This window comes from Rattus norvegicus, chromosome 12 (genome assembly GCF_021556685.1).
Source record: "Rattus norvegicus strain SHRSP/BbbUtx chromosome 12, alternate assembly SHRSP_T2T, whole genome shotgun sequence".
In the NCBI taxonomy this organism is placed as follows: Eukaryota; Metazoa; Chordata; class Mammalia; order Rodentia; family Muridae; genus Rattus; species Rattus norvegicus.
The window spans coordinates 26,823,897-26,849,109 of record NC_141545.1 but is presented as its reverse complement, the minus strand read 5'-3'; the positions used below and the strand labels follow the sequence as shown (position 1 = coordinate 26,849,109).

Sequence of the window (25,213 nt, the reverse complement as noted above, 5' to 3'; positions counted from 1 at the left end):
TCTGGGTTGCTAGGGACCGTGCTGCCTATATGCTGGGGAAAGACTCAGTCCAGGCCTTGGCTTTGATAACTTTCGGTGAGATTTCCCTGGACCCTCAAAATTCTAGGCGGGGGGTGGGGGGAAGCTGGGTTCCAGCTCTGTGTTGGACACTAACTCTCTTTCTGTCTCAGAGCCTCAGTTTCCCTACATCCCTACCATGACAATGTGTGACACTCGGCTGAAAGTCCTTTCTCAACTGCATCATGTTACAGGCGAGGCCATGACATGGCTCCCTGGAGGGACAGCTGTGGGCAGGACATGGGGTTTATTTTATTTTATTTATATGTACATGCAGCTGTGTGTATGGGTGGGTGCATGTGTTATGTGGAGACTCGAGGAGGCCAGAAGGTGTCCGGTGTCCTGTAGCTAGAGTTATAGGCAGTTGAGGACCAGCCAGTGTGGGCGCTGGGAACGAAACTCCAGTCCTCTGCAAGAGCAGCGGTCACCCTAACTGGAGCCATCTCTTCAGCCCTGTGGGATGACTCTTAAATCAGACCTTGCCAAGAGAGAATAGAACCATATTCCTGTTCAATGCCGCCTCCCGCACTCGGCTTTGTCAGAAATGAAGGTCCAGGTCCCGTGTGAGTCGGAAACTTTCTTAAAATGTCTTTTAAGGGCTGGGGACATGGATCAGTCTGTAGGGCTCGGGCTATGCATGCATGAGAACCTGTACGGTGTGGCTCAATTCTGAAGATCAGCAGTGTGTGCCTGGAATCCCATCACCAGAGAGGCAGAGGCAGGGATCACTGGAGCTCGCCAGGCAGCAACATCAGCTCAGAAAAGAAGGTGGAGAGAACTTTTGACCAACACCTAACATCAGCCTCCAGCTTCCACACACAAACACAGCATGTCATCTAGATTCTGGATGCGGGAGGAAGCACATACCCATTGCCTCTCAGAGCCTGGCCAGTTTAGCTCAACATGAAGTTCCGGGCTGGAGAGATGGCTCAGCAGTTAAGAGCACCGACTGCTCTTCCAGAGGTCCTGAGTTCAATTCCCAGCAACCACATGGTGGCTCACAACCACCTGTAAAGAGATCCGATGCCCTCTTCAGGTGTGTCTGAAGACAGCTACAGTGTACTCATATATAATAAATAAATAAATCTTTTAAAAAAAACATGAAGTTCCATGCCCCATTCATATCCTGAAAACGATGGCATTTCATTCTTCTCTGTGGGAAAAAAACTCCTCCCTATGTACACATGTGCTTCTTTATCTGTCTGTCTACAGGTGGACATCTAGCCTGATTCCGGAGCAAAGCCGATATTGTTTCAATTTAGTAGCAACTTGTCACCCCCTCCAAGGGTCAGGGAACAGCTCAGAGAAGGGGACAGAAGGGAGCCATGAATGTCCTAGGATGCTGTCTCATGGGTGTGGCACGGCATCTGGACTCTTGGACTCTCAGGGCAGTCAGGGGCGTTTACCTGAAGAGACTTACTCTAGACCAGGCCCATCGAGACCCCGCCCAAGAGGAGGGAGGTGCTTAGGAGGCTCCGCCCTTCCCCAAAGATCTGCAGCTGAGTAGGGAGAGGCGTTTTCTTCAGTGTTGTAGCCTCAGGTGAGCTACACACTCTGCTATGCTCTCTCAAGCACCCTGATGAAACTCATTGGATCCCAGACAAGCAGACAAGGAAATACATAAAGGTATGAGCAGGAAGAAGGCTGGGGCTCGGGAGCTTCTAGTCAAGCCGAGAAAGCACAAGATGAGCCCTCAGACCCAGGGGAAGACCCTGCCTCAAAGAAGCAGCGGGGAGGAGCTCAAGAGATGGCTCAGCGGTTACGAACACAGGCTGCTCTTGCAGAGGACTCAAGTTCAGGTCCCAGTACCCACATGTCAGCTCCAGGTCCTGGGGTCTGACACCCTTTTCTGGCCTCTGTGGGCACCAAACATGCCCATGATACACAGACATACATTCAATCAAAACACCCATGCACATAAAGTTAAATCTACAGAGAGAACGGAATGGAGAAGGGAAGGAGGGAGAGAGGGAGGGAGCAAGGGATGGAGGAAGGAAAGGAAGGAAGGAAGGAAGGAAAGAAGGAAAGAAGGAAAGAAGGAAGGGGAAAAAAGAAAGAAGTTGCAAGAAACAAATGGAGAGTGATAGAGGGTGCTCTGGAGGTTTGAATATGCTTAGCCAGAGACAGGCACTATTAGGAGGAGATGTGGCCTTGTTGGAGTGGGTGTGGCCTTGTTGGAGTGGGTGTGGCCTATTGGAGAAAGTGTGTCACTGTGGGGGTGGGCTTTGAGACCTTCCTCCTAGCTGCCTGGAAGACACAGAGCTCTCAGACCATGCCTACCCAGACGCTACCATGCTCCCCCACCTTGATGACAATGGACTGAAACTCAATACCTGTAGGCCAGCCCCAATTCAGTGTTGTCCTTGTAAGAGTTGTCTTGTCATGGTCTCTCTCCACAGGGATGGAACTAACTAGCTAAAACAAATTGTGTAGTACCCTCTTCTGACCTCCACGCTTACTCACAGGCACAAGCACCCCCCATATATATGCATGCACACACACACCACACACACACACACAGATGTGTATATACAAATAAGTAAATAAACATTTGTGCATTTAAGTGTATGGAAATTTTAGTTCATTTAAAAAGGGTGTTTATAGTGATGTTATGCAAAAGCTGGAAATAACTCAAATATCTTATATTAGCCATTTAGTTAATATACAGTGTGTGTTTCCATATTCCATAACCACAAAAATTTATAGAAGGACAAGAGCTGTCCTTCAAAGTCACTGAATGGTTGGTACATAAGCACACACAAACACAGACACACACACACACACACACACACACAAGTCTCAAGTTTTGTTGTTGTTACCTCTTTTTTGGGTTCGTTTTGATTATTTTGCCAAAGGGAGGCTACTTTGGAAAATGTCATTCTAAGTGTTTCAATGCTTTAAAATTAAGTACAAATAGGGTTGGGGATTTGGCAGAGTGGTAGAGCGCTTGCCTAGTAAGCACAAGGCCCTGGGTTCGGTCCCCAGCTCCGAAAAAAAAAGAAAAGAAAAAAAATAAGTACAAATAAATGCTTTTTACTTATAATAGAACAGTGCACAGATATACTTACCATAAATATAAAACATCAAAAATGTATTTGAGGGTCTGGAGAGATCATGAGGTAAGGTCTTGACCCAAGTATCACTAAGCTGGGTATGCTGGTGTACACTGGGGAGCTGGAGGCAGGGGGATTCCTGTGGCTTCCTGTCCAACCAGCCAGCCTACCTTAATCAGAGAGCACCAGGTGTCAAAAGAACGAGGTGGACAGCTCCAGTGTCCACCTGATTTCCACATATGCACACATACATGGAGGCAACCTGGTGACTGTCTATTTGTACCAGATTAAATTTCATCTGCTTTTGCTTGGCCACAAACAGCTAGTAGCACCTGTTCCAGTTCTGAATGTGTCGGAGCCAAGAGGAGAAATGTGCTATAAATCAAATTCCCGCTCTGAGACCATAGCTTCTGAGGCTCCCCCACTTCCAGTCCCACCAGTGTAAATAGGAACCCAAGTCAGGACCCACAAACATGGCGGACCACTTTGCCCAGAGCACTGGGCTCAGGGATCAATTGTTAGGATAGTAAAGAACTCCAGTTCTCAAAGCACGTACGTAGAAAGGGAACCAGCGGGCACAGGGCACATGGGGGTGAGGACAGAAACACCCATAACCCTTACAGCCTAGATGGCTAATGCTCCAGCTCCTACTTACCCTCCTCACAGTTGCTTCCAGTAAATCCAGGGCAACACCTCCACTCCAGCGCAGTCACGGTGCGGTAAGAAACCCGGTAGGTCGGTCTAATGAGAGTCCTGTAACTAACACAAGGACGAGGTCAGTGGGGCATGCGTTCCTGTCCATCCACCCCAGACTGGCTGCTGAAGTTCCCGGGCTTACTACAGTAGACCTGTCACCTCAGCTTTGTACTCACTGGCTCTGTGGTTAGAGACAAATCACCAGCCCTGGAGATCCTGGCAGGGATCAGAGACCCTTCCAGACTGCTCTTCCTTCTCTTAACCCCTCACTAGAGAATGCCAAGCAGGTGATATACCACTGGGACATGCCCTCCCTGCAGCACTTCACTGGGGGATTCCAGACAGGGGCTCCACAACTGAGCCACGCCCCCAGTCCCTCACTGGGGGATTCTAGGCAGGCATTCTTCCACTAAACACCCTCAGGCCTCTTTTTAAGACAGGGTTTTAAGTTACCTAGGCTGGTTTCAAATGTACTCTGTACTACCCTGGGTAAACCTTGACCATGCAATCTTCTGGCTTCTGCCTCTGAGTATCTGGATTGCTCACCCAGGAACCTACCACCAGATCCTGCTCAACCGTGTCTTTCTCTAGCTCTCCAAACACACCCAGCTGCTGTGGGGAAATGTCTCACAGTCTTGAGTAAGCAAGACTGGGGTCGTACTGCGATCGGACGGTACTCACACTCAGCAAATGTGTTCTTGATTAATATCAGACAGCCACATTAGAATCCTTCCTCAGTTAAAATGCACCTGCCTAGGCGCATTAAGAAGTTTCAAAGTATGGCTGAGGGGACAGCATAGTCGGTACAATGCTTGCCTTGTGTGAACAAGATGTGAGTTCGAAATGCAGAGCACACATTAAAATGCCAGGTGTGGGATGTGCATAGTCCCAGCACTCGGGAGGTGGAGACGGGAGACTTCCTAAGGCTTGCTGGCCAATCAACCAAATCAGTGAGTTCCAGGTTGAGTCTCAAAAAAGGGAGGCTGGCGGGCTGCTAAACTGGAATGATGGGTAAAAGACATTCTTTGTAAGCATGGGGACCTGAGTCTGATTGCCCAGACTCACACAGTGGAAGGAGAAGGCCAGTTCCCAAAGCCTCTGAGATCTACCCGTGCACTGTGCATGTGCACATGCATGTGTGTGTGTCACACACACACACACACACACACACACACACACACACACACACACATGAGACAGAGAGAAAGAGACAAAGAAAGGTTAAAAAGGAAATCAAGCCCGGTATTATGGTTCACAGCTATGATCCCAGCACTTGGGGAGGCTGAGGTTTGAGCAGCTTATGTTTGAGACTAGCCTAGGTTATTCAGAGTGGGACCCTGCCTCAAAACAAAACAACCCCCCCCAAAACAAACAAAAAAAGAAACAATCAAACCCAGCCCCGTATGGTCCAAGAGGGCAAGTCCAGGCTTGTGTGTGTTACTCCAGCTTTGTCCCTTGACATGTAGGCACCAATCCCCCCTCCACAGAGGACTGCTTGGCTTCACAGACGCTCACGTCCGCTGACATGGGGTGATTTAATGGGCATGTGGAGAAATGACGAGTTAATTGGTAGCAGCATCTGGAGCTACCCCGTTGACAGGAAAACTCACAAATCACAGACAGCCATTTCTAAAATTGGACTTTGAGACGAGGGCTCTGCTTCTGGGAATTCTTGAACGTCCCCTCCAAGTGGTGCCTCTTGAGCATTCCACAAGCCAGAGGGTCTCCGGGTTTAGCAAATGTCCCTGCTCTACTTGGGGGAGGGGGGACAGCTCCCTCTACACACTGCCCCTCCCTCTTCCAGCCTCTGGCTCCTGAGAGGCACTGCAGTCCACATCTTAAGTGATGATGTCGGTCAGAAGTCTAAGACAGGGATGGAGAGGTGGCTTAGCTGGTAACACACTTGCTGGTCAAGCATGAGGTCCCAAATTCTGATCCCCAACATTCATGAAAAATGTAATCCCAGCCCAGGGGTGGTAGAGATAGGAGAACCCCCTGAGATTCACTGGCAGCCAGTCCAGTCTACTTGCTAAGTTCCAGGCCAGTAAGAGAACCAGTCTCAAAACAAGTAGCCAGAGGGCAAGAAGAGATGGCTCAGTGGTTAAGAACTTGCTGTTCTTGCAGAGGACCCAGGTCCGGTTCCCAGCGCCCTACTCACAACCATCTATAACGACAGTTCCAGGGCATGGACTCCCTCTACTGAACTCTGAGGTGACACATGTGTGGTACACAGATACACATGCAAGCAAAACGCACACAAAAAATAAAATAAATCTTTTGAAAACTGTTCTCAGGGACCAGAGAGATGCCTCATTGAAAGTATTCACTGTTCTTCCAGAAAACCTGAGCTTAATTCCAAGCACCCACCTTGGGCAGCTCACAACTGGCTGCAACTCCCTCTCTGAGGATCCAATGCCTCTGGCCGACAGAGACACCTGAGCTTGTATGCACGTACTTACACTCAGACAGCCATCATCCACTCGATTAAAAACAATTAAAAATCTTTAAAGATTTTAAAAAGTGAACAGCGTTTAAATGCATTTGCACATGTACACAAAAGTAATTATTACCCCAAAACAGAACATTGAAAAATGTTTTATTATAACTGTGTGGAGAGCACTGAGCATGTGCACACGTGTAGCGATCACCAAGGGACAACTTTGAGGGGACTGCGCTTGCCTTCCACTGTGTGTGTCCCAGGAATCAAACTTGGATCCTCAGGCTTGGCAGCAAGCCCCTTTCCCTGCCGAGCCATCTTGTTGGCCCTAATACAGTGAATTGAGGGGTTTATAAACGCCCATATAGAGCAAGTCAAGAGATAGAGGCCATGATCGTTCCAGCTTTGCACATGAAGAAACTGAGGCAGGTGGCTGTTTAGCAACCTTGACAGCACCAATGCTGGATGTCCGTGGCACTGTGGACTAAGCCAGAGAAATCGGCCCAGGACCCAGTTATTCTGCTCTGGCCATCTGGTGCCAGAGAGCACTTTTCCTTCCAGAAACTGCTTGAGGCTGCTGCTTCAGGCCCCTGGACTGCAGTGGGAGAGCTTGATCCTCCAGTCTCCCTCAGGTCCACTCTGTATCTATCACTCTGCTGGCCGGTGAGATTCAGTCTCTGTAATGCTCCTAGCCGACGCCGATGACAAGCGCAGGCTCCACCAGTGGGTGGCGCTGTTTCACCAGCCTGGCTGACCAAGGCTACGTTTGAAGGGCAATTTAGTCTCCTGGATATCTAGAGGGCTTCAGTATGAATTTCTGAGCTACCTCCTTCCCTAAGACGGAACCTAGGGGGTGCTTCACCCTCCTCTGTCAAACCTGGTCGTGCACACAAAAGTTCCCCTCCCTATATATGCTTCTCTCTTCTTCTCAAAGACCTTTCACAGTGAAACCCAAATGTTCCCTCTTCTGTGAAGCACCTCGGTCCCCTGGGCACCGCTGACAAGCTCCCTCCACTTCCCCTCATGTCTCCTGCACAGGAGAGCTTGGTTACACTTTATTCAGACCCTCAGCAAAAAATCCCAACAGCCTGCTTTGTGCGGACAAGGGGATTGTTAGCACGAACAAGGAGCCAGGCATGGAAGTGTACATCTTTAACCCTGCCTCTCAGGAGGCAGGAGTCTTTACAGTCTGTGAGAGGGTTCATCTGCCTTACACTTCCATATCTTAGTCCATCACTGAAGGAAGTCAGGACAGGAGCTCAAACAGAGCAGGAAGCTAGAGCAGGAGCTGATGCCGAGGCCATGGAGGGGTGCTGCTTACTGGTTTGCTCTCTGAGGTTTTCTCAGCCTGCTTGCTTGCTTGCTTGCTTGCTTTCTTTCTTTCTTTCTTTCTTTCTTTCTTTCTTTCTTTCTTTTTTTTTCTTTCCTTTTTTTTCGGAGCTGGGGACCGAACCCAGGGCCTTGCGCTTGCTAGGCCAGCGCTCTACCCCTGAGCTAAATCCCCAACCCCTCAGCCTGCTTTCTAATAGAACCCAGGACCACCAGCCCAGAGATGGTGCCAGCCACCATGGGCTTGGCCCTCTCCCATTAATCACTAGTTGAGAAAACGCCTTAACAGCTGGGTCTTATGGAGGCATTTTCTTATCTGAGGTTCCCTCCTCTTAGATGACTTTAGCGTGTGTCGAGCTAACATAAAACGATTCAACACGCGGGACGAAGGGCAGAAATTGCTAGACAAGGCAGACACATAAGAGAGAAGCCAATACCAGGTGGTATGATGAAGCCGCAGTTTTGTTCGTTATTCATGTGTGTGTGTTTAGGTGTGAGCGCACACCACAGTGTGAGCAGGTCACAAGACAACTTGTGAGAGTCGGTTCTTTCCTTCCTCCGTGTGGGTCTCAGAGATCAAACAAACACAGGTCATTGAGCTTGGTGGTGAGTACTTCTCCCTGGGAGGGGAACTGTCAAGTGATGTGCTTTCCAGAGAGATCTCCCCCTGAGGCCAGACAGGAAGGAAAGAAAGGGATGGAAGGGAGTCAGGGGCTGTTAACCGGGAAGTAGGGACCCACTGGGGGGACAGATGGCCTCACTTAATGAAAAAGAGTGACACCCAGAGGAGAATGAAGTCAGGCTCAAAGCACATAGTTTGACAAACTCAAGCCCCAATGGGACCAGCGAGTGTGCTTGTGTCTGCAAAGCGATGTATCAAAGCTCTTTGCTGGGGTCTTGGGAGGTGCTCAGTGAGTAAGAGTGCTTGCTGTGCAAGCATGAAGACCTGAGTTCGAATCCCCAGCATCCAAGTATGAAGCCTGGGCCTGAGCCTGTTAACCTCAGCACTGTGGTGTGTTGAGGAGGGGACTGCTGGGGTCTGATGGCTGCCAGTTTCAGTTAGAGGTCCTGTCTTAAAGGAATAAGGAAAGATGTAACAGAACAGGACACTCAGTGTCCTCTTCGGACCTCTACACTGGACCTGGACCCTGAGCACTCATAGAGGCCTTGTCTGCAGCAGAGACCCTCTGTGGTAGTTATTATTGATTGTCAACTCAAGTCAGCAGGGAGGCCTGTCCATCATAGAGTTCCTATGTTAGGTGAACAGAGGTGGAAAGATCCGCCCTGAATGTGAAAGGCACCATCCCATTGGCTGGGGTCCAAGCTAGACTAAAGGAAAAGTCAAACTGAGCCCCGGCATCTGTCTCTCTGCTTCCTGACTGTGGCTGCCGGGTGACCGGCCACCTCACACTCCTGCTGTCATGTCCCCATCATAATGGACTTGTACTCTCCAGCTGTATGACCAAAATCAACCTTCCTCTCTGAGGTTGGCTTTGTGGGTTATTTTATCACAGCCATGAGGAATCTAACTGATTAGCACAATCATTTAGACAGCACGTCTGGTTTTTATGTCAACTTGACACAGGCTACAGTCATTTTGAATGAGGGGACCTCGGTTGAGAAAATGCACCCATTAGATTGGCCTGTAGATAAACCTGTGGTGCATTTTCTTGATTGACAAGTTGACGTGGGAGGTCCAAGCTCACTCTGGGCGGAGCCACCTCTGCCCTGGCTGGGTGCTATAAGGAGGTTGAGCAAGCCATGGGAGCTCCTAATCATGCTTCCCCATGGTCTCCACACCAGTTCCTCTCTCCAGGTTCCTGCCCTGACTCCCTGCCTTGATTTACATGTATGATGGGTCCACAAGTGTGTTTCCTTACAGAAGAGAAACCCCTTCAAGGACACACAGGTCCAACGAAGAAATAGTTGAAATCACAATTGTGTGGCACTCGGGGAACTCAGAGGGGGTCTTGCTGTAGGCCCACAGCCACTTAGTGAAGGACTGCAGAAATGCCCCAGGGGTCCCCAGAAGCAGGTTGCTTCAAAAGAGATTAGGACTGGCAAGATGGCTCAGCCAGGAGAGGTGCCTGCTGCCAAGACTGGCCACCTGGGTTCAATCTCCAGGACCTACCTCTGAGGAGGAAGGAGAGACCTGACTCCTGAAAGTTGTCTTCGGAGCACCACATGTGTGCCATGGTACACATGCACGTGCATGTGTGTGTGTGTGTGTGTGTGTGTGTGTGTGTGTGTGCGTGCACATGCGTGCACGCTAAATAAATACACGAATGAACAAATAAATAAATAAATTTTTAAACGAGAGAGAGATTTGAAAAAGGTATTCCTATCAGGGGAGAGATATTCAATTACTGGAGATAGACGAACCCTCTGGCCTTCAGAGGACATCTCCTACAGGTGATGGAAACCTGAGGCTTCTTAACAGGAGCCTAAGTACTACATAGTCCGGGAGCCACTGGCTCACCTCTATGTCCTCTCCCAAGGAGTCTTGCATCCTCTCTCACCGGTCATCTTTCCAGGGCCCCTTGCTTGCCTGGTTCTCATCAGAGACCACGGTGGACAGGAGCAGGCTGGGAGGTAGCAAAGCCACAACAGGAAACATGGAGGCACTGCTCAGAGGGAAGCCGATTGCGTCCTGGCTAACAGCAGAGCACCAGCAGGGAGGGAGGGGCAGGTCCCGCTGCAATACTGGGATAGGAGGGGTTGTCTCTGGCCTCTGGCATTCAGAAGGGGCAGCCTCAGCCAACTTAGGCAAGAGAATTGTGAGTTTGACATCAGCCCGGGCTTCCTAGTGAGAGCCTGTCTCAGAAATAACAATGAAATCAGATAGAGGCTGGAGAGAGAAAGAGAGAGAGAGAGAGAGAGAGAGAGAGAGAGAGAGAGAGAGAACTCAGTGGGTAATGCTTGAAATGATTAGGACCAGAATCTGATTCCCAGGACCTGTGTGAAAATGTTGGCCATGGGCCAGCAAGATGGCTCAAAATATAAAGGGCTTGCCACATGGGCCTGTAGACCTGGGTTTAATTCCTGGAGCCCATACAAATGTGGAAGGAGAGAATTCGCTCCATTAAGTTGTCCTCTGGCCTGCACATTTACATACACACTAATAATAATGACAATGATAATAGCAACAGCAATAATAAAATAAATTTAAGTGTTGGGTGTAGACACGGGGTGGATATCTGGAGCTTACTAGCCAGCTTGCCTAGCCAAATTGGCAAGTGCCAGGCTGCATGAGAGATCATGTCTGAAAAAACAAATGGAGACACTAGTGCCACCTGACATAGCATACACACCTGTGGACATATGCAGGCCACCTGTGAACTCTACATACATATACACATATGCATACACACACATACATACACACACATAGACACATACACACACATACACACACACATTCATACATACACACACATAGACACACACATATACATATACACACATATACACACATGTACACACACATACATGCACATACACACATACACACAAACACACCATACATACACACATATGCACACACATGCACATACACACATATACACATACACATGCATACACACATGTACACACACATGTACACACACATACACACATACACATACACACATACACTCACATACACACATACACACATACACACACATACATACATACACACACATACACATACACACATATGCACATACACACACATATATGCACATACACACACATACACACACATATATGCACATACACACACATACACACAAACACGTACACACATATATACATACACACATACACACAAACACGTACACACATACACATACACACATACACGCACATACACATACATACACATACACACATATGCACATACACACACATATATGCACATACACACATACACACACATATATGCACATGCACACATACACACAAACACATACACACATATATACATACACACACACACACACACACACACACACACACACACAAACAGGGAAAAGACAGCAGACCCAGCAAGCCCAGCAGACCCAGCTCCACTGTAGCTCAGGTCCACGGAGGTGGAGGACATCACCCAAACAAGAAAGCCTCTGAGCGTCCACAGTCAGGGTGAGGAAGAGGAAGGAGAAGGAAAGAGGGGGAGAAAAAAGGAGGGGGAAAAGAAAGAGGCAGAAGTGGGGGGGGAGGAAGCATGGGGGTACAGGAAGGCGAGCCCACATCTTAAAGTATTTAAATCAGAACTCCATTTACCCTGGCAGGCAGCAGCCCCTGAGCAGCAGGCAACCCCACCAAAGCAGGAGGCCGGCCAGCAGGGGATTGTCTGGCAGAGGCGGAATGAGGAGGCAGATGACACCCTAGAGAGTTCCTCCAAAGCCCTCCACTCAGCACATCTGGAAAAGGTTGGCTGGAATGCCATCAAAGACCTCAGAGGCACTAAGGAGCTGCCAAGGGCAGAAGAGGCCTGGTGGAGCAAAGCTACCCACCCACCCCTCAGTGCCCATGTGACTCCTCTGAGCCTGGCAGACCTCCTGAACCCAGCCCACCACTGCCTATGGTTGACTGAGAGAGGCGTGGGGGCACCCAAGAGTAGCGTCCAATACCACCTGACACTCACCTTAAGGGACACAAGTGAGCTAAGCCTATTCCCACTCCAGAACAGGGAATAGGGGTCATCCCCATTCCCCTAGGACACTGAGGCACTGAGTACGGAAGCCCGGATGGTCCTTTCTGCCTCCAGATCTTTGTTAGTATTATGTCATAGCACTTGACCCATAAAGGAGGAAGGGTTGATCTGGACTCTTGGCTCAAGGATGTAGTCCATTAGGACCCAATCATTGTGCCTGCAGTCAGGAAGCAGGGGGCGGGGGGGGGGGATGAACAATGGTGTTCATCTCCCATATTCATTCTCTCTCTCTCTCTCTCTCTCTCTCTCTCTCTCTCTCTCAGTGGTGGGGGCATGAGGGGGTTAGGGGGGTGACACACTGAGACCAGCACAGATCAACTTTACTTGGGGTGATCAAGGCTTTTACAGTTTTGGGGACCGGGGATAGAAACATCGAGGATGGGCAAAGGTCATTGGCTGAAAGCTTGAGATAACAAAATGCCTCATTAGCACGAGGAAGCCTTTCCGGAATCTCAGGTGTTAGCTGAACAGGTTCTTATCAGGAGAGAGGACATTGAACCTGTAATCTAACTAAGGCTACGTGACATTCTGCAGATAGAGGCGTGGGGGGTGGGAAGTTGAACTCTCCAGACAAAGTCAGAGAGGGGGAAGCCCTGCCAATGAAGGGGTCCTCCATACTGCGCTGAGCTCAGAAGGCTCTCGGGTCAATGCTAGATGGAGCTCAGAAGGCTCTCCAGTCAATGGTAGACTTCGACATTAATTAGCAGGGCAGCAGTGTGTGTGTGTGTGTGTGTGTGTGTGTGTGTGTGTGTGTGTGTGTGTGTGTGCACAAATACCGCAAGCAAGTGTGTGGGAGCCCGGTCAGTCATCCATGTTGGTTTTGTTTTGGAGACATGCTCTTTCACTGGTCTGGAGCTAGCCAATTCGTCCAGGCTGGCTAAAGGCCAGCTAACAAGTGGGCCTCAGGAACCCACACGTCTGCCCTTTCTTGAACTGTGGTTCCAAGTGTATACCACCAAACCCGCTTTTAGCCTGCTTCGGGGGATGGAACTGAGGCCCTTACACTTGGGAGGCAAGCACTTTATGACTGAGCCATGTCCCTTTGTCAAACCCTACCCTTGTTTCACTCACAGCAAAATGTCAAATTCTTATAAGTTTCTCCCTGCTTAATGCCATCTCTATCCTCAGACCTCCCATGTCCCCCAACATGTATGTACCACCATCCCCAGTCCTCGTGTTATCTGGTGTTGGGCCTCTTGATGACCAGAGGGCAGCCAGGATCCACCTCCCTCTGCCTGCCCAGTGCTGGGCTTACCAGTATGTGCCACTGTGCCCAGCTTACTAACATGGGTTTGGGGCTAGAACTCAGGTCTCCTCTTTATACAACAAGTACTTTACCAACTGCAACTCCCGAACTCAGTGTACTTTCTTTTTCTTTTGGGACAGTATCTTGCTGTGTAGCCCAGGTTGGCCTGAAGTTCAGTCTCCCTACCTTAGCTGTTGAGTGCTGGGATTAACAGGCACCTAACCAAACTTCCCCAGAGCGTTCTATGTCCCTCTGTCTGTCTCTCTTTCTCTCTGTCTCTCTTCTTTTCCTTCTTTTTTTAAAATTTTTGACACGGGGTCTCATGTAGTCAAGGCTAGCCCTGAATGTGCTGTGTATCAGAGGATAACCTTTTAACTTCTGGTCCTCCTGTTTCCACCTCCGAATACTGAAATTCTAAGCGTGTTCTGCTATGCCTAGTTTATGCAGTGCTGGGCCGGAAATCAGGATTCTATGTATTGTAGGTAGCACATCCCAAGCCCCTTACTGTCTAGGGCAGACCCAGGATCCAGAGATTGAAGTGACATTACTACCATGGAGAAAGCAATCGGGGACCAAGGGAAACAATTTGCAACTGATCCCAAGCTCAACGAAGTGCCTTCTGAGTTCTATTTTCCCCATCAAGGTTCTATACCAGCACAAATCAAGGCGCCCCGGAATGTTTCAAAGGATGGAAAAACCGAAATTGGGCCCCACACAACTTCAGAAAAATGGGGAGGAGAAACGGACAAGAAATACGGAAACCTGAACACTGCTATGTAAATGCTGCGGTTGAAACGTGGCCAGACACGCTGAGCAAGTGGGATTCTAAGTGAAAGACTAGGCCCGAGTCAGCTCGGGATGGGGTGGGCGTCCTGCGAGCATTTGCTTCCCTAACCTCAGAGTGAGGAATGCAGGCACGCGGCATGCTCAGGCCTGAACCGCACCAGGAGCTGCCTGGGGCCGGAGCGCCTGGAGTTGGCTCCTAAGCCTTTCTCCACTCATCAAAAGCCTGCGCCTCAGAGCTGATTGGAACTTAGATTCCTGCGGGACTTCCCTCACATAACCTCATTTCCTCCTCCACCAATGTCTTGAGGCAGTATTCTGTCCCCTCCATTTTAAAGTAGGGAGACTGAGGCTTGCAGGATGAATCCCCGACAATGAGGCATCAAGGGAAATCTCTAAGACAGGGTTGTGAGAAGTTGGAGTTAGCGAGCTGTGGTGGGGTGAGGATGGCTGGGGATGGAGTGCTTGAGGGATGGGGCTATGTGTGGGTGTGGCTTTTTTGAAGGGGCGTGGTTTGGGGGAGGGCGTGTCTGTGAGAGTCCAGAGCCACAAGAGGGCGGGGCTGTTGGAGGTGGCGGTTCTGTTAGGGCACGGCTGTGGGAAGGTGTGGCTGTGGGAAAGTGTGACTGTGTTGTAACAGGGTAAGGCCCTGAGTGGGCATGGTTGTTAAGGGGCAGCCCTAAAAGCTAGATTTCCAAGCCCATAATTTAGTTTATTTACTTTCCTCGTTAGCCCCACCATCCCTCTGCATCTCCTCTGTCCTCTCCCCCAGGCATCGGCAATAATCCCAAACAGTGACACTGTATCAGGTAGGAGCTCGTCCCTCTCACTGCAGCAGGTACACCTCACTCCCTGTTCACAGAATCGGTGTTCAACTCCCCTTTCCAAGCATCAAGGCAGCCAACCCCAGAACTGTAGTTGGGTCACATCATGCAAGACGGAACAGGGCACCCTGGGTGCCTTTACCTCACGAGGTTGGCACAGGGCCCAGGCCACCGGCAGCTCTGGTAGACTCGTTGGACCACCGTCTCGGAGCCGTTCTGCACCTGGCAGGACACTGTCCTTGTCACCGTGTGATGGCACCAGTGCCTGTGGGGACAGCAACAGTTGTGTTAGCTTTGGCTGTTCCCAGAGGGTTCAGAGGCAGTGTAGAGGAGCGTGCTGTGGGGAAAGAGGATACTGTCAAGATACAATTCCCAACAGAAGCAACTTAAGGAAGGGAGGGAGGGAGGGAGGAAGAGAGGAAGGAAGGAAGGGTTAAAGGGAGGGAGGGAGGAAAGGTTGATTTGGGCTCAGAATCTGAGGGTCCAGTCTATCGTGGTCGGTAAAGCATGAGGCAGCTGGTCATGTTGCAACCACAGTCAGGAAGCAGGGAGAGATGAATGCTGGTGCTCAGTTCACCCTCTCCTTTTTATGTAGTCCAGGACCCCAGCCTAGGGAATGGTGCCTCCCATTTGGTCTTCCCACTTCAATTTACCCAATCTGGAAACATACTCAGAGACGCGTCTCCTAGTTGATTTTAGATTCCGTCAACTCGACCATCAATATTAACTGTCATAATCAGGCCTGGACCAGACCTGCCTGTTGTGGGACTCTTTCTAGCATAAGCACTCTGACACCAATGGGAATGGAAGAGAGGCATCACCAGTGCATAGGAAGCACAGCTTAGAGTGAGCACGGGAGGAACCTGTCAATCAAGCAAGCTGGTTGCCTGGAATGCCAGAGTGAACGTGGTCAAACCACCCGTGATCCTTAGCTATTTTATTGGGAGCCAGCCTCCCCGGGAATCCCCACGAGTATCCGAAGTATTGTTTAGGCCCTAACCCTGAGCGTCATCTCTCAGTGATTAGAACCATCCTCATGAACGAGGTTCCGTGTACTTTGCACCATCTACCGATAGAATGAATCCTTATGCTCAGTAACGCTCCTTCCTCTCTAGACCCTAAGCCCTGAGCTTGGTTTACTTGCGAGCAGAGCTCATTCTTATTGTAAAGGTCACGGCGCGTGGCTGCTTTGCTAGGGAGTTTCTCACAGCTATACCCGAAGCTTTCTTGTGATGATCGTTACCTGGTAACCTTTCCCCAGAGTTTTACTATGCTGAACTGTATCGGAAGAATAAAACACGAGGTCAGACTCCGGAAGTTGCTGACCCAGTGCCTACAGAGATGGCACAGACTCGGGTTTCACTCTTCACCTTGTGTGAACGGTCTCCCCACCAGCCTTGCCGAAACCAGTGGGCCAAAGCCAGGACAGGCTTCTAGGTGGGGTAGGCAAGCAAGTGAGATTTTAGAGAAGCATCAGCAGGTGGTTGGGGACAATTACCCCTGTTTCAGCCATTCCTCCACGGCTTTCTGTTTCTGGTGATGTCCCTCTGGGCAAACAGGCAGAACAAACAGTGCTTTAAATAAGTCAATATTTTCCCCTTTTCCCTTTCTTTCTTTATTTTTTTTCTTTTTTCATTTGTTTGTTTGTTTGTTTTTTGAGACAGGGTTTCTCTGTGTAGCCCTGAGTGTCCTGGAACTTGCTCTGTAGACCAGGCAGGTTTTGAACTCAGAGACCCACCTGCCTCTGCCTCCCAAGTGCTGGGATTAAAGGCGTGCACCACCACCATCCAGCAATAAACCAACATCTAATAATTGGTCTTTTCTACCTTATTCTACCTCACCCTCTTTTCTTCAAACGCTTAGTTTCTTCACAGACACAGTTTTACTGCGGATCGCTAGCTGGCCTGGAACTTGTGACACAGACCAGGTTGTTCTCCAACTCACATAGATGTACTGGCACTGTCTCCCCAGGTGCTGGGGATTAAAGGCCTGAGATACCAAATCCAGACGAACTCTTGGTTAACACTGAACTGTGTCTGGCCTGTACGGGGTAATCTTTAGAATCACCTAGAAAACACACCTCTGGAGTGTCTGTGAAGGCTTATCAGAGAGGTGTAATTGGGTGGGAAGACCCGCCATGAATATGGGCGGCACCATCCAATGATCTGGGGTCAGGGACTGAATAATCAAGAGGAAGCAGGCTGTCAGCCACGCCTCACACAGCTCCCTGACTGTGAAGACCCCTTGAATAGCTGACCCAAGGTCCCGCCCACATTCTCACCTGAACAGATCCAGTCTTAAAACTTCCCCACAGGCATATCCATGGTTTTGTTTCCCTGGCACTTCTAGAGCCTATGGGGTTGACAATATGAACTATCAGAGACCCTCTGTCAGGGACTGAGGGGAGGCGAAAGCACGGCAGGCTCTCAGCCCTGGTGTCCTCTCAGTCACTGACCTGTGGATTCTGTGGAGAAGACTCAACCCCTCCGTGCCATGGAAGCATGACAGAGAAGGGCCTGATTACAGAAGAGGTCCAACCTCCTGACAAGCACAAGGAGCTACAGGGAGAGAGCAGGGTCAGTTCTAGGAGAGGCTACCAGCTAAACACCAAAAGATCAATCCATTAACTGCAGTTCCAGGGGTCATCAAGGGCCAGCATGAGCACAGAAGGATAAATGTGGACCAAAAGCATGTCAGAAATCCCTGTACAATTAATTAGAGGTGTCAGGAGACCTGGGCCTAAGGACACAGGTCTGTCCTGGAGGCTGGGGCCATGACTCAGTGGCGAGACACTGGACTCCACAGTGAGGGGCTGGAGGCATGGCTCAGTGGTAGGGCATCTACCTAGAATCCCCCCACCCCCAGGAGGGGTGTGGGGGCGTGGCTCAGTGGTAGAGCCCCTGCCTAGAATCCCCCAGTGAGGGCTGGAGTGTGGCTCAGTGGTAGAGCCCCTGCCTAGAATCCCCCAGTGAGGGTCTGGGGGCATGGCTCAGTGGTAGAGCCCCTGCCTACAATCCCCCAGTGAGGGGCTGGGGGTGTGGCTCAGTGGTAGAGCCCCTGCCTAGAATCCAACAATGAGGGGGCTGGTGGTGTGGCTCAGTGGTAGAGCTCCTGCCTAGAATCCCCCAGTGAGGGCTGGAGTGTGGCTCAGTGGTAGAGCTCCTGCCTAGAGTCCCCCAGTGAGGGCTGGAGTGTGGCTCAGTGGTAGAGCCCCTGCCTACAATCCCCCAGTGAGGGGCTGGGGGCGTGGCTCAGTGGTAGAGCCTCTGCCTACAATCCCCCAGTGAGGGGCTGGTGGTGTGGCTCAGTGGTAGAGCCCCTGCCTAGAATCCCCCAGTGAGGGGCTGGGGGCGTGGCTCAGTGGTAGAGCCCCTGCCTAGAATCCCACAATGAGGGGGCAAGGCTATGACTCATCAGGACAATGACTGGACACAGGAGGTAAGAGGAAAGAAGAGCTGGGCAAGGACAGCAGAGGTGAAAAGGGGGACAGAGCAAGCAGTGTAGAGATTGCCCAGCAGGAACATGCTCCCATCCCCTCCACCTACCACCAGATCCTAGAAATTTTAAAGCTAAAAATAAGTCCCCAGCCACATTAGAAAATGAGGAGCAGTGGGCCAGACACTCTGAGGCATCCGGGAGAGACAGAGAGCAGATGGGAGCAATTTGGAGGTGGAGAAGCCCAGCTGGAAATGTGCAGCCAACAGGACCAGCACTAATGATGGGGGCAGCTTAGGAGCAACACATGTGGTCAGTATGCAAGGGGAACCGGGTGAGTGTCAGAGGGTAAGGCAGGGAGCACAGGAAACATGGTAAGGGAGAGTGGGTAAGGGTAGTCAAGTCTTCATCCCTGCTGGTATCAAGAATCAGGCACTGCCTGCTGGTGGTGGTGCAGTGAAAGCCTTTAATCCCAGCACTCAGGAGGCAGAGGCAGGAGGATTTCTGTGAGTTTGAGGTCTGCCTGGTCTACAGAGTGAGTTCCAGGATAGCCAGGGCTACACAGAGAAACCCTGCCTTGGAAAACTGGAGACAACAACAAAAGAATGAGGCTTTGTAGCTGAGAATGGTGGTCACCTACAGTATTAACACTCTGGAGGCCGAGGCAAGAGGACCGCAAGTTTGAAGCTACCTTGGCCGACACAGCAAGTTCAAGGGCAGCTTGGACTACCCATGTAGCACCATAGACTCACAAGCTATTGACCTCCAGATAGCTGGATTCTTTGCACACCCTTTCCCCATTTTCCCCCCAAATCACCAGTGTACCAAAAGTCAAGGTATCAATAAACAGAAGTAAACTTATAGAACCATCAAACAAATGCCAAGACTTAAATTATTAGAAGAGTGGGGTTGGGGATTTAGCTCAGTGGTAGAGCGCTTGCCTAGCAAGCGCAAGGCCCTGGGTTCGGTCCCCAGCTCCGAAAAAAAAAAAATTATTAGAAGAGAAAAAAGACAAAGGCACAAACTCAACAGGCAATAGATCACAAGGAAAAACAGCAGAGGAACCAACCAGATAAATAGAAAGAACTTTTCTTTTTTTAAGACAGGGTCTCATGTAGCCCAGGTTGGCCCCAGCCTCACCATGTATATGAGGATCACCTGTGACTTTTGATCCTTTCTTCTCTACTTCCCACGTGCTGGGATTGCAAACCCCTTCCTCCATACAATGCTGGGGATAGAACCCAGGGCTTTTAGGACACTAGGCAAGTAGTCTACGAACTGAGCCGTATTCCTCAGCATAGAGTGAGCTTCTAAAACCTTAATATCCTCAAAGAGATAGAGTAATGTACCACCTGTAAAATTGTGGAAAGAAAACTTTTGATCTCTTAGAAATGAGTGAGCCAAGCATGTGGACACACACCTGGATTCTAGGTACTGGAGAAACGGAGGCAGGAGGACCGGAACTTCCAGGTGAGCTGGGCTAGCTTCTCAGTGGATCATTTTCTCTTTAAAAAAAAAAAATGCAATAGGGGCACAAGGAATGGCTCGGTGGCTGAGCCTGCTTGCTGCTTTCCCAGAGGGTCCTAGTTGGGTTCCCTATACCCACACCAGGCAACTCACAACTGTCTGCAACTCCAGCCTCAGGGAACCTAACACCCACTGTGGATGTCACCACAGACATGTGGCACACACAGAGAAATACACATAAACAAAAATAAACCTTTAAAAAAACAAATCTCGCCATGGGCAGCGCACACCTTTAATCCCAGTGCTCGGGAGGCAGAGGGAGGTAGATCTCTGGGAGTTTGAGGCTAGCCTGGTCTACAGAGCAAGTTCTAGAAAAGAAAACCACAAAAAGACCAGGTTTGATGGCACATACCTGTAATCTTAGTGCTTGGAAAGTAGAGGCAGGAGGATTAGGAATTCAAACTCCTCCTCAACTACCCGTCAAGTTTGAGGTCAGCCTGAGCTACATAAGACTCTAATAGAAAGAAGGGAAAGGGAGAACAGGAGAGGGAGGAAAGTGAGAGACAGAGAACAGTATAGAAAATTCACCAGAAGGAACACACAACCTATGGAAGGCTCTGCTAAGCCACACTATGGTGAAATTTCAGGGCAATTTGGGTGCAAAGAAGACACTAAATGCCATGGAGAAAAAAAGAAGAAAGCTGAAGCCCCAGCTCCAGAGGGTCTGGCGCCCCCTTCTGGCCTCCGAAGGTACCTTCACTCACATGCACGGACACACACAAAGACCCATGCATCATCATTTTACATCCTAAAATGTCAAAATCTTGGTAGCAGTGCTATTTTGCAAGCTTGTGACCTCAGGGTGAAAGCTCTAACTAGAGGAAGTAGGTCACTGGGGATGGGATGTGAGAGTTACTCTCACAGCTTACTTCCTGTCAGCTTCTCCTTCCTGGTTGGCCATGATGTGAAAGGAACTTCTCTGCCATGTGTCCCCACAGTGATGGATTGAACTGTCTGGAATCACCAGCCAAAATGAATCATGCTCTCCCTATTGCTTGAGCCCATATTATGGCGCACCTACAGGGGTCAGGCAGCAACTTTATGTCGGTCCTGAGGATTGAACTCAGGTCTCTAGGCTTGTGTGACAAGCTCCTATACCTGCTGAGTCAACTTGTCTGCCCCCCCCACTTCATCATAATATAGCATGGGTTCTATATCACCTCTCTGGGTGTTACCAAAAGGACACAGAGATGGGATTCTGCTCTAAATAATCTGCTGCCAAGCTGAGGACAATGCCCGACCTTGAAACCCATCCCGTGGACACTAGAACAGACAGAGAATCCGGCCACCTCTGGATCACACAGCGTCATTTCCACAGAAAAAATGAACTGCAAATTGGAAAACATTTTCCGATGGTTTGAGTCATCTCCTTCAGACATCTGATATTTTCATGGGCTGTCAATGGTTTCCAGCAACCAAAACCTGGCCCCAAACAATAAAGACAGCGAGAGAGAGAGAGAGAGAGAGAGAGAGAGAGAGAGAGAGAGAGAGAGAGAGAGAGAGAGAGAGCTCTGAGCCTCTCCAGATAGGCTTGAAAACCCAGCTCATCAGTGCGGGGGAGATGGCTCGGGCAGCGAAGTGATTGCCAAGAGGGCTTGCAAACCTGAGTCTCTGGCAAAAAGGGGCCAGGACCAGGGCACACCTGGAAGCCCAGCACTGGAGGAACTAAGCCAGGACCATCTCTAGGGCTTGCAGCCAATCCACTTAGATCAGCTAGGTCCAGACTCAGCGAGAGATCAAAATACAGAGTGGAGAGCAGTGAAGGAAGGTCCTGACAGTGACCTCTGACCTGCACACACATACACACACCACGCACACACAAATTAAAACGAAACAAAACAGGACAGTTCATCACAGCATCTCATGGCTCTGAGGCCTACCATGGACTCCTTCCTGAAATCCCTGTTTCCTGTGATATCACCTGTGTCTTCTGTTCCTTGGGGAGACGTGTATCCCACTGCCTACCCACACACCCCAAGTCTTTCTGTGCTGTAGACTAATTCCAGTCAGAGCAGTGTGTCTCCTTCCTGACACTTCATTGAAGATGGACCCAGACACAGAGAATTTGGGGATGCCTACACACACACACACACACACACACACACACACACACACACACACACACATACACACATGCATGCACGCACACATACACACACATACACACATGCATGCACAATGCACACACACATATACACACATATACACATGCATGCACGCACTCATACACACATACACACACATACACACACGCACGCACACACACACACACACACACACACACTTAATAACAAACTAGGACACATATCCTGCCGCTCACAACTACCTGTAATTCCAGCTCCAGGGACTCTGGTGCCCCCATCTGGCCTCCCAGGGCACTGCATTCATGTGCACCCACTCCACACAGACACACCTGCATACACATAAAATAAATCTTTGAAACGTGGAGATGTAAAGCTGCTCCACAAGTTGAGGGGAAAAAAATAGAATCTTGGTTGGTGGAAACAACTGGCACTCTTTGACATTATCTGAGCAAAATATGTTCCCTCTGGCCCTGAGTCTGTGTGTGTACGTGTGTGTGTGTGTGTGTGTGTGTGTGTGTGTGTGTGTGTGTGTGTGGTGCATGTGTGTATGTGTGTGTTGGTATACATGTGTGCATGTGTATCGTGCATGTGTGTGCATGTGTGTATGTGTGTGTTGGTATACATGTGTGCATGTGTATCCATGCATATATGTACATGTGTGTATGTATATGGAGCTATGCATTAATGTGTGTTGTAACACATGTGCATGTGGACGTCACAGGTCACCATCAGATGTTCTTCCTCTATCAGCTTCTTCTTTATGTTTTGAGATGGGTCTCTCACTGAACCTGGAACTCACCAATTCAGCTAGACCAACTGGGTGGCAAGTTCTAGAGTTCTGCCTGCCTACCACCAATCCCAGCCCTGGAGTACAGATATGTGTCACGACATCCTGCTTTTGGGATGCAAACTCAGGCCCCAAGGCATTCATGGCCAACTCTCTATGGACTGAACCATCTCTCCAGTGCCCCAGCACTGAGTCTTCATGAAAAACCCTGGATAACCAACACACCCCCCAACAAGTGGATCAGATATGACTTCAAACTGATCTTCTTCCTTAGGAGAAAAGACACCAGACGCTGTCTCAAAACAATTAACTAAATCTTAACAAAGAAAGAAAAAGGAAGGAAGGAAGGAAGGAAGGAAGGAAGGAAGGAAGGAAGGAAGGCCAGACATGGTAACACAAGCTTTTAATCATGGAGATAGAGAGATTGATGGATCTTGGGGGCTCCCTGACCAGCCAGCATAGCTTACCTGCTGAGTGTCAAGCCAATGAGAGACCCTGTGTCAAAACCCAAGATGCACAGCGACTGAGGAGTGATAGCTGAGGTTGACACCCGGCCTTCACACTGTCACACATACACATATTTGTTCTCAAGCGCATGTGCCTGTGTTCATGAAACAAACAAGCAAATGCACCAAAGAAAAAGGAAAGCTTCAAGCAGAGAACTGAGTCTCACAGGATATAACGGAAGCAGGGAATATACGTAGGTGATCGCTCCTAAACCCAGAGATGTGAGCCCCAGAGGTCTATGCTAACAGTAAGTTCACTGTGAGGAAGTGGGGCTGTGGACTCTGAGGAACCAAAGCAGAATCCAGAATGAAGAAAAAGAAAGATGGTTCAGTGGGGAAAGGGGCTTGCTGCCAATCTGATGACCTGAGTTTGAGTCCCCGGATTCACAAGGAGGAAGGAAACTCCCCATAACTTCTCCTCTGACTTCTACATGCTCACCATGGTAGCTGCACCCACACTCATAGTACACAGACACACACACACACACACATGTGCATGCCAAATAAATAGAGGTTTTAAATTGTTTATGTATATGAGTGTTTTGCCTGGATGCATGAATGTGTACCATGTGTGCCCGGTATCCAGGAGCCCAGCAGAGTGCAGCAAACTCCCTAGGGCTAGACTTACAAATGGGTGTGAGCTGCCCTGTGGGTGCTGGGTCCTCTGCAAGAGAGGCCAGGGCTCTTACTGCTGAGCCATCTCTCCAGTCCATAATAAATAAAAATATGGAAGATAAGCTCCCCTCCACACACTCCCCTCATGAGTGGCAGGTGCTGGGACATGACAGTCAGACGTTCCGAGAGTCAGTTATCACATCATTGGTGTGACAGAATTCTTGACAAAAGCAACTAAAGACGAAGAGGGTTGCTTTTATTTACTTAGTGGTGTGACAGACAGACAGACAACAGGCAGAGGGGGTGCTATGGAGTGTATGTGGAGATTAGAGGATTGCTTTTGGGAGATGCTTCTCTCCCTCCTCCCTATGGTTCCTGAAACTCACTCTCAGGTCATTAGGTTTGCCCAGCAAACTCCTGTACCCACGGATCCACCAAACCACCTAGAATGGTTGATTTGGGCTGGCGGCTTGAGGGCACAGCCCACTGTCAGAGGAAGGCATGGAGGGTGGCAGGAACCTAAGATGGCTGCTCGAGCAGCCTCCTTAATCAGGAGGCAGAGAGAGACGGAGGCTGCCGCTCAGTCCACTTTCTGCTTTTTATTCAGCGTAGGGTCCCATGCCATGGGAGGGTGGCAAACCTCTCCAGTGTGCACGTGTGGATAGAAGACAGAGGCCAACCTCAGCTGTCATCCCTCAGGTGACATCCATCGTGAGTTTTTTGTTGTTGAGACAAAGTCTCAGGCTGGCCTCAGGCTCATAGAGATCTGCCCACCCCTGTCTACCAAGTAATGGGATGGTGTTGCCACCATGACCGGCCAAATAACGGGTGGAGCCAACCAACAGCCAAACTTAGAATCTTCCAACACAGTCAGACACGTTATCCATTGTGCCCTCTCCCCCTCACAGACAGGCTCTCTCACTGGCCTGGGACTCACCAAGTAGGGCAGGATGACTGTGTAGTAGAACGCAAGGATCCTCCTGCCTCTACCTCCCCAGCAGTGGGATTACATGCAGGAACCCCCCCATGCGCAGTTTTGTTAAACATGTATGTATGTGTGTGTGCGTGCATGTATGTATGTATGCATACATGTATGTATGCATACATGCATGCACGTATGTATTATTCTGAGGTG

General features: G+C 49.7%; 1 protein-coding gene across 4 annotated transcripts in view; it reads right to left on the bottom strand.

Annotated features, from left to right (window-relative positions):
- Positions 1 to 25,213, bottom strand: part of Col26a1 (collagen type XXVI alpha 1 chain) — a 145,966-nt gene that overhangs the window by 92,995 nt on the left and 27,758 nt on the right. For 3 of the 4 annotated variants that reach the window (XM_087579287.1, NM_001271268.2, XM_087579289.1), the window contains 2 exon segments: positions 15,267 to 15,389; positions 3,766 to 3,863 (listed from right to left, as the gene is read on the bottom strand). In XM_087579287.1, coding sequence (XP_087435413.1) covers positions 3,766 to 3,863; positions 15,267 to 15,389 — 221 coding nt within the window. 4 annotated transcript variants of the gene reach the window in all.